The sequence below is a fragment of the Adiantum capillus-veneris genome, chromosome 14 (genome assembly GCF_014529385.1).
Source record: "Adiantum capillus-veneris isolate H3 chromosome 14, ASM1452938v2, whole genome shotgun sequence".
In the NCBI taxonomy this organism is placed as follows: Eukaryota; Viridiplantae; Streptophyta; class Polypodiopsida; order Polypodiales; family Pteridaceae; genus Adiantum; species Adiantum capillus-veneris.
This window is the reverse complement of record NC_140944.1, coordinates 113,151,663-113,161,137: the sequence shown is the minus strand read 5'-3', so window position 1 is coordinate 113,161,137 and position 9,475 is coordinate 113,151,663. Positions and strand designations below refer to the sequence as shown.

Genomic DNA, 9,475 nt, shown 5'->3' with positions numbered 1-9,475 from the left:
AGCAAGCCGTGTTGGCTTTCCCTCGAGCTTAACGGCTTACGAATCCGCTCAGTTATTGCAAAAAATTCCAGCTCGTGCAACATAATCATTCGCCGATTAAGAAAGCTTTCAATAATCAAGCTTCTTCACAACGGTGACAATTCGACCTCTCCACTACAAGATTTCAGCCATCTTGTGAACCACGGGTGATTTTGCGGAGTTCATTTTTTACGCCGCTTGTGCAAATTCTTCTTTTTTTGACGGTCAGGTGCTACAACGCACAAGTGGAGTTACCTATACTTGGCAAGTGCTACCAACATCATGTATTTTTTTCCTGAGTACTTCTTTCACTTCAGTGTGTCGCCATGGATTTGGATATCAACATGACATTCGACTTTGAGCAAAGTACTCTTGATCCTACCAATGACGGCTCATGGCCGGATCCTCTCAAGGAGAGTACCCGCGATGCTATGGCAGGAGAAGATACTTACGAATTGCTCGATATTCAAGAATTTCGTGCACTTCAGACACACATGACAGTCATGGATGAAAATTTTAAAGCTTTAAATGAAAATGTTCCTAAAATTTCCACATTAGTCATTCAATTAATGCAACAGCAGTCTAAGAGTCCTACTGGCGCCCACATGCATGAGCACGTTGGTACACAAGGGCAAGGCCCAATTAATGAAACACTGCATACTCTCACTGCCAAAGAGGTAGATGACTTGTTAAAGAAATTTAAACCACCAGTTTTCAAGGGCGAAGACCGAGACCGCAATAAGGATGCAGTGAACATCTTTCTCAGTAAATGGGATGGAATTCACGCCTTACGGCGTACTCCGGATGCACAGTTTCAAAACACTCAAAGATGCATTAGCTACAGCTCCTATACTAGCTATTGTAGATTCTTTGAAACCATTTGTTTTGGAAACGGATGCCAGTGATCGTGCTATTGGAGCAGTCCTGTTACAAGACGGACGGCCGATTGTAGCTCAACAAAACTATTCTACTTACGAACGCAAGCTCTATGCAATAGTATCTGCCTTAAAGACATGGAGGCACTACCTGTATGGTGCTCAGTTCAAGATTGTGTTTGACCATGAAAGCATCAAATGGTTTACACAACAAACAGATTTAAAGGGTCGAAAAGCCAGGTGGGCCAAATTAAGGTATCGCAAAGGCCGACACAATGTAGTGGAAGACGCTCTTAGTCGAATGCTAGAGATCAATTCGCTCTTGTTCACGGAACTTCGAAGTGAATTTCTAGATTCTCTTAAGGGCAAATATGAGCATGATGAAACATATTCCAAAGTGTGGAGCCATGTTCAAAAGAGGGATCCATCTCACTCCAATGCAGGTAGTGTACAGTTAACCTCCACACCTAGTTCTCCTTTATTAAGTGATGAACTATAGTGATGGAAGCATTTTACCATCGACAATGGGTACCTACTCCACGAGGGGAGAGTTTGTGTACCGACGGACACCTACATTCGGCACCAAATTCTTTATGAATGTCATGATAGTCCAAGTGCATGACACCCGGGGATTAGAAAAACTTATTCTCTCATACGACGACAATTTTACTGGCCAGGTCTACATGGCTTTGTTCAAGCTTATGTCTTGCATTGCCAAAAATGTCAAGTTAACAAGGCAGAGCGCCTGAAAGCAGGAGGACTCTTACATCCTTTGGAAATTCCCAATGAAAAATGGGAAAGTATCTCTATGGATTTCATTGTAGGTTTACCAACCACTATACAAGGTCATGACTCACTATGGGTGGTCATAGACAGGTTGAATAAACTATGTAAGTTTATTCCGACCAAATCAACGGTTAAGACACAAGAACTAGCCAGGTTATTTGTGGACAATCTCTACAAATTGTATGGGTTGCCAAGTAACATTGTTAGTGATCGTGATCCCAAGTTTAACAGCCACTTTTGGAGAGCTGTATTTAAACGATTGGGTACACAACTCAACCTCAATACAGCTAATCATCCAGAAACGGATGGTCAAACGGAACGGGTTAACCAGGTGCTAGAGGATATGCTAAGTGCATACGTCATCAAAAAAAGTCAGACTGGGAAGAATACTTACCTATTCTCGAGTTTGCCTACAACAGTTCTAAGTATGTCACAACAGGTTTTAGTCCTTTCATGCTCATGTACGGGTTTCAACCTAGGTCACCAGTTACAGTGGGGTTGGCAACCGAAAAACTCCAATAGGTTAAGGATTTTCTCCAAGACCACATGGATATGCTGAAACTTTCTCGTCAGAATGTTCAGCAAGCATAGGATCGATATAAGAAATACGCTGATGAGAAACGTCGGCAAGTTACCTTTGTAGAAGGGGAGGAAGTATTTTTACGTGTACCAGAACATTCAGAAAGTCTGAAAACTGGACCGACACCTAAATTATCTCCCTGATATTCTAGGCCTTTCAAAATACTCAAGCGAGTCGGTGATCGTGCCTACAAACTATTATTACCATCACATTTTCGCATTCATCCGGTGTTTCATGTAAGCCGTCTACGAAAGCGGTTAAATGGGGACGACGACGTCATTGACCAACAAGTTTTGGCTGATTACATTGAACCTCCTACCTTACCGCATGAACCTAAATGTGTTATGGATTATCATGAGTTGCGTACATGACATCACGTATGACAACAAGCCTTAATCAAGTGGAAAGACCGACCTGAAGAAGGTGCCACTTGGGAAAACATTAGTGTTCGTAAGAAGAAGTTTCCCACTTTTGTTTTCGAGGACGAAAACTCTTCTTAAGGGGGGAGTAATGTCAGGACAAGGGTCCTGTAGACTAAGAAGTAGGATGTTCATGGACTACGGCCAAGGGTCTCGGGCTAGATAGTGTGGACACGGGATCCGTCTAGGGCAAGGGGCTAGGAGCCCGCCTATATAATGGGAGGTTGGGAGGAGGATCTTCAGTCTAGTTTCCCCTAGTTCTTACACCTTTGCTTTCTTTGTACTAGGCATGCTTTGTTTGAGTGTGTGTGTGTGTATGTGTGTGTGTTCTCTCTCATACCCCCTCATGTAGGGCTCGCCCCCTCCTTGTAGGGATTAGATCTTGACTTTTTGACACCTCAATCCCCTCAAGATTAGGCCCTATTCCCACCATAAGCTTGGCCCTTAAGCACTTCAATATTGGGCTGGGTTCTCACCTCAAGTACAACCCTAGCATCTCAAGCATGATAAGCACCTCAAGCATCTCAATCATCAAGCACCTCAAGCATATCAAGAATCTCTGTCATTAGGCACCTCAAGCACCATAATCTTAGGCTGTGTTCCCACCTCAAGCTTGGGCGGGTTCCCACCTCAAGCTCATTCCTAGCTTACCTAAGGTCAAAGGACTTTTACACTAACTATTAGAGGTCTTCAATGAAGCTAACCCTAAGTTCTTATGCTCCATTGATTAGCCTTGCTCTTTGATAGATCATCTCTCATTTGGGCCCCTTCACGATTGGCCCCGTGTTGAGATAGATCTGTAAGCACATGTATATATATCAACCCTTGTTCCCGTTTATTCTCCCCCATTAAATGTTCAGTTCAATATGAGAAAATCATTTGTGTTGGTTAGATATTAGATTTTATGACATTACCCCTCTCTTTAAATCATACTCGTCCTTGACTATATGAGCTAGAAGAGATGAAGTCTTAGTCATTAGTCAATCTTACTTAGAGGGTAGAGGATCCCTTTTTACCCTACGATATCTTCCCAAGATGGATGACTAATCCATTTGGTACTGGGAGACATAGCCGCCGCAAGCATATCTGCTCTTTAGTCCGTTTCATTCTCCCAAAGTAGAGTGAAAAATTCTTCTTGGTGTTTGAGAGACGTCGTCATCACAAACATGATTCTAAGCATGCATACTATTTAAATTTTTACACAATTAAAAACAGAACTAGCCTTATAAGACCAAAAACATGGGTCATTTAAGAGAAATTTGTACATTTGCTTACTCTAATGTAGCATCGTAAGCATTGACAAGGTTCATACTATCCTTAAGCTGTATTCGTTGTATCCATCTATCATATTCAAAAGGATAATTTTTGAACCTACTAAGATACCGTCGGATAATCTTACCATGTCGTAGTACCTTGTCTTCATGCCAAAGGATAGCTTCGGGTTGGAGCACCTATTCTTGGTCTTCAACTTTGGGAGGGTCTTCAATAATTGGTTCACTTGGTGGATCTCCTTTGTAGGGCTTAAGTAGGCTCACATGAAAGGCATTGTGTATGAGCCAATGGTTGGGAAACTTGAGTTGGTAATCTGTTTCATTGATGGGCTTCAATGTTTGGAAAGGACCATAGTATCTTTCTACTAGCTTAGCATAATACTTTTGATGGCCCATAGGATTTTTGCTCGTTGTTTGCCTTAATCGATCCTTAGGAAACTTAAGTAAGACCCAATCATTTTCTTTGAACGTTAAGGCCCTTCTGTGCTTGATAGCAGGAGCCTTTTGCCTTTGTTGAAAACGATATTGAACAAAGCCATAAACATGTTCAAAATCTATATAATCTAATTTATTAAGAACAGCGCATCCAAGTCCAAAGGAAAACATTGCCATGAAAGTCCTTTTATACATGTATCAACTTAAAAATATTAGTTGTTTGATTATTGGAAATTTTGAAAGGCATAAAGAGCCTAAAATGTCAAAGCATTCATCTAACATGACGTACTTTCAAATTGGCAATATGGAAGTCAAGCTAAGCATTGAATCAACCTACACAAGATTGAGGAGATGAGGAAAATTGATCTTGAGCAATTGAGTGTTGCCGCCCGGATTTTCTCCAAAGAATGATATTTTTCCATTGTGATTCCATGTAAGAGCTAGGGTTATGTTGTTCATACACTCCGCACTTGAAATAATGGCTCTTGTCACTTGCATTGTCAGCAAAGAATGTTAAGACACTGTCAATGTATACGGCCATGGTATGTTCATCTGCATCATGAATGACATTCAAATGGACCCAACGGCCAGTGATGGAATTAGCCACAGTTTTGGATGGAGTGCCCTCATTGTATGCAATAAGGTCTTTGTTAACGATATGCAATCGAAGGGCAGTTGGACCAACTCCACGACGCCCGCCAAAGACTTGCATAATGCAAACACCAGTGGTCGAGGAGGCCACATAGAAATCTCCTTCAAATTGCCAAACACCACTGGTGTAATCATGGTCCTACAAAAGAAAGTCAGTGATGCAGGCGCAAGCTTTCACCCCAGGAGCCAGTCCACTCTCTCTCTCTCTCTCTCTCTCTCTCTCATTGAGAACTCGCAGATCTTATGAACTCACCAGAACACGGAGCTCCGTGCGAGGCTTGGTGGCGCTGCCCTTAAAGTGCGGCTTGTCGGTGCTGTACACCCGGAAATCGTAGACTCCATCGTGAAAGCTGAAGCGCTCCGACACATTTCGATCGTAAGGCTTCTGAATGCTGCAGCGGAATGCCACCTGCGTGAAGCCATGAGTGGGATCACTGCTACTACCCAATCCAATCACGCTACTGCACCACACAACCATCGCACATTCTAAAACTGCAGAAAGCGGGCGCAGCCTTCCCATGATCTCCCTCCTCCGTCCCCCCCCCCCTCTCTCTCTCTCTCTCTCTCTCTCGCCTCGTGATAAGGCGGCCATTACTTATCATGGCTTTCCGAAATAGGATGACGGAGAAAACCACGTGAGGAGTTCCGCTCGATACAAAATATGTCACTCGGCCGCCAATTTTACGCGGTTAGCCCACCACACGTTATCCGCCGCCAATCTTACGCCCTTCAAGTGCGCACTATTATATTTACTTGGTTAGCCCACCACACGTTTTACTTTGTTTGAGGCCCCCCACATGGAGGGGGGTAATTTGTTATTCAAAGATTTTTTACCCCCTCTATTTACTCTCTCCTACTACTCGCTATTCATTCATCATTAACGAGATGCTTCCGCTTCCAGCTTTAGTCGAAGGCCTCTTCACCTTCTAAAAGCCTTGACGAGGTTTTGAACGTAGCACGTATGTCATCGGACCTTAAGATGTTAAGTTAAACCAACAAGTCGTAGGCCTATGCTGTCTGATGCAATATCTCAGAATTATAAAAAAAAGAACCGTCCCACGCCCTCCCGTCGCCTTGCTGCCACCTACCATTCGCCCATCTCCTTGCAGTGCTGCAATCCAGCCACTGCTTGATGTTGTCCCCTGCCACCTGCAATGCCAGCTGTCAGCTCCGATGACCTACTGGCGTGCTCCGTCATCGTCCACCCCCCTTCTCTCACTCTCTGAGTCCACATCCCCTACCTAGCTCGCATGCCACATGGCCTCGTTTTTTTTTCTTTCCTTGCTTAATCCTCAAAGGATCTCCCAAGATTCGCCGTATGTTTTCCTTTTGAAAATGCGTACCACCTACTCACACTCACATGTGAGGTGAGGGGTGATTTGTTATTTGGATGGGGGGTAGAGCAACTGCAGCCTAAAGAGGTGAAGTTAACCTCACAAGAGAGAGTAACAAGCAATTATGTGCTTTGGGATTCTTCAATTATATTTCTTCTCGTATTGAAAGAAGTAAAAAAAGGTTGTTTAGTTTTTGCCTGCTACAGAAAGGCCCTAGTATTGGGTCAGCTTAGGCGTCCTCCAAGCGATGCCGTCCACGTGGACGGGTATTTTTTGTTTGAGTCTTTCGCTGCAAGTGAACTCTCGAGCTCAGTTTTGTTCGTACAGTACTCCGTTCAGCAGACAGGACTGGTGCGAAGCTTCGCCCACCATTCCACCTTACCTCCAGCAGAGCGCCCAACCATGCGCTGTTTCTTTGCCTAGTTTCAAAGTCGAGGGGGACGGTGGACGTACGCGTAGTCTCAGTAGCCTAGTTTCACCTTCAAAATCAAGGGCAACAAAAAATGGCGGAGGCTCTCTCTTCTCTCCGTGCCTACTTGACAGCGCTCACTTTGTCGTTATGCAGAAGGTGCCTTCTAAGTTCTCTGATAGCCGGCAGCTGGCCAAAACCTGGACCAAAGGATCTCTCTCTCTCTCTTTCTCTCTCTCTCTTTATCTCTCTCTCTCTCTCTCTCTCTCTCTCTCTCTCTCTCTCGTAGAGGACATATACGTTTTCGACCTTTTTCTGATCCGTTGGTTGGCGTCTTGCTTCTTCATGTCAAGCATCTGCTTACCTCCCATGGTTCCCAACCCTAATCTGGCTGCCTGGACCTGCATCGAGCTTTCAAAGGTATGCTGCTTTCTCACCATTTTCGTGCTCAAATCATGCATTAATTTTCCCTATCGATGCGTAGAAGGGTTGTATGATGATGCCCTGCTTGTACCCCCAATGCAAATTGTAGCCTTCTGTGCACAGAGAGAGGGCCGATTCATGTGTTTGGATCTTCATTCCTCAACCATTCTTGGGTCTCACATGCATTTTCGGGGTAGGCCTTGGATGCGACGCAGAGGAGGTCATCAGAATACTCGCCCATCGGAATGCTTCCCAGCATGCTCAAATCAGAATGGTGTACAAGAATATGTTTGAGGAGGATCTTTGCAAGCGTCTCAAGAGCGAGCTTCATTATCACTTTGAGGTGAGGTTTGAGCATTGTGCAAATGCCTGCGGTTGCGCATTCAAATCTCTCATGAGCTCTCACTCGGAATGTTGTGACTTGAATAGAAGGCCATGTTGATGTGGATGAGGGAAGCTCCTGGGAGGATGCCAGGATCCTTAGAGGAGCGCTGAAGACCAGCAATGGGCTGCGACGGAATCGGATCCTTGCTAAGGTTTTTAGCACGAAAAGGATGGATGATGTCATTTCCATAGCCAATTAGGCAATGGCAAGCCTCTTCAAGATGACATCGAAGCTACTTTGTCAGGCTCTTGTCAGAAGGTACTTATAAACGGGGTTCCATTACATGTGTTATCATGAGGTGTGTTGTGTGTTGCTCATGTTTCTTACACATGGATGCGGCATGCACACGTTCAATGCAGCTCTTTGTTCAGTATCTATGTGGGACTCGGGATGAGGCCGCGGATCTTGAACCTCATTTTTTGCGTTAGAAGATGCTTGGAAGCTCCACAATGCGCTATTCACACACATTGAAGACACAATTGCCCTTCATATTTTGACAAGCAGAAGCCAAAGGCAATTATGCAGAATTTTTGATGCTTATCGAACCACGCATGGACAGGATGCTTATGAGGTGAAGCTCTTGCATTGGACTACTTCTCTTTTCTGTTTAATTGCATAGGTTTTGAAGTTTTATATGGTTGCATAGGTTATCAATCAGATGGATGACATATGCAAAAATGAATTTCACACAACGGTGATGACGATCGCCAAATGTGTAAGCAATCCAGAAGAATATTTTTATGAGGTGAGGCTAAGCTATCAATTGCACATTGTATCAAGAATTGGTCTAGAATTATGTCTCTTGTCGTGCTTTGCTTTACAAACACAGTGCTAACCTTGGTTTTCAATTTGGCGTCTATTAGGGTCATTTCCAAGTGTTACCGGTCTCACAATGGCTTTTTTGCATGCTCACATGAGGCTTAGTTATCTAGATTCTTGAAATAATGAAGCCTACGTGTGAGCATGCTCAAATGTGGGCTTAGTTGTAATATTGCTTTCAGTTTTGCAACTATTCCAATACAAGCACCTTCCATGCTTGAAGTTTGGTATGGGGTGGTTCATTTATAAAGAATTTCCTATATCACGTGTGTTCAATGGGGGTCCCTCCTCACATACATACTTTTATGGATAAAATGTCCCCTCTTTCTTTAGAAGCTTACATTTTTTTCTCTAAACTGAATTGAAAATCCCCTCTTGTAGATGTAAACCTATAACTCCATTAAAATTAATACACCCCTTATGAGGAACTTCAGGTGATACTTCTATATTTTTTGTATGAATCCTCTAGGAGATTAGTATAACTAAACCATGCATGAGCATATTGATAATGTGCGATTGTTTGGTCGTGCTTTTGCCTATTTATTTGTTGCTTGTCATCCAATGGCGGTCAATCATCAAAAGCTCTCTATGTCACGTGAGATCAATATGTTATATATAGAGTGTGGGCCATGTTATACTTTTTCTTGGGTGGTTGTATTCTCATACTGGTGTTTGCACTTGTTTAGGTTCTACACAAGTCCATGAAAGGTCTCGGAACCGATGATGACACTCTTATCCGTGTAGTTGTTACTCATGCGGAGATTGACTTGGCAAACAGTAAAGCTGCCTTTTCCCGGAGATACAAGAAGCCCTTGTCGGCTATGGTTCACTCAGACGATGCCGCCGCTGAAGTCGATGGAGTAAGGCAAGCCCTCTGGCCGGTGATGCGTGAACCTGGGTGTCCCGGCAGGGGTCTCTAGCGGCGTGTCGATGGGGGTACGGACGTCAGGTGTCTCCACCGGCGTCTGGGCCCCGAAGCGAGGAGTGTCGAGTGGGGTGGCTCTTGGAGGAGTAGGTAGAGGTGTGTAGCTGCTAGGAACAGTCAGCCGCGTGAAACCTGGCGTAGATGG

The 9,475-nt window shown here is 44.0% G+C and overlaps 1 protein-coding gene and 1 pseudogene across 2 annotated transcripts; one reads left to right on the top strand and one right to left on the bottom strand.

The window, feature by feature from the left end:
• Positions 1 to 4,557: 4,557 nt before the first annotated feature.
• Positions 4,558 to 5,610, bottom strand: LOC147442962 (citrate-binding protein-like). Its single transcript, XM_086529757.1, has 2 exons — positions 5,289 to 5,610; positions 4,558 to 5,174 (listed from the first exon to the last, which is right to left on the bottom strand). The coding sequence occupies exons 1-2, from the start codon at positions 5,553 to 5,555 to the stop codon at positions 4,713 to 4,715; spliced, it is 729 nt and encodes a 242-aa protein (XP_086385883.1). The 5' UTR covers positions 5,556 to 5,610; the 3' UTR covers positions 4,558 to 4,712.
• Positions 5,611 to 6,794: 1,184 nt separating this feature from the next.
• LOC147442961 (annexin D5-like) lies at positions 6,795 to 8,623 on the top strand (annotated as a pseudogene). Its single transcript, XR_015190219.1, has 6 exons — positions 6,795 to 7,198; positions 7,399 to 7,544; positions 7,631 to 7,844; positions 7,946 to 8,157; positions 8,233 to 8,331; positions 8,450 to 8,623. The product of XR_015190219.1 is annotated as an annexin D5-like (transcript).
• The last annotated feature ends 852 nt before the right edge of the window (positions 8,624 to 9,475 follow it).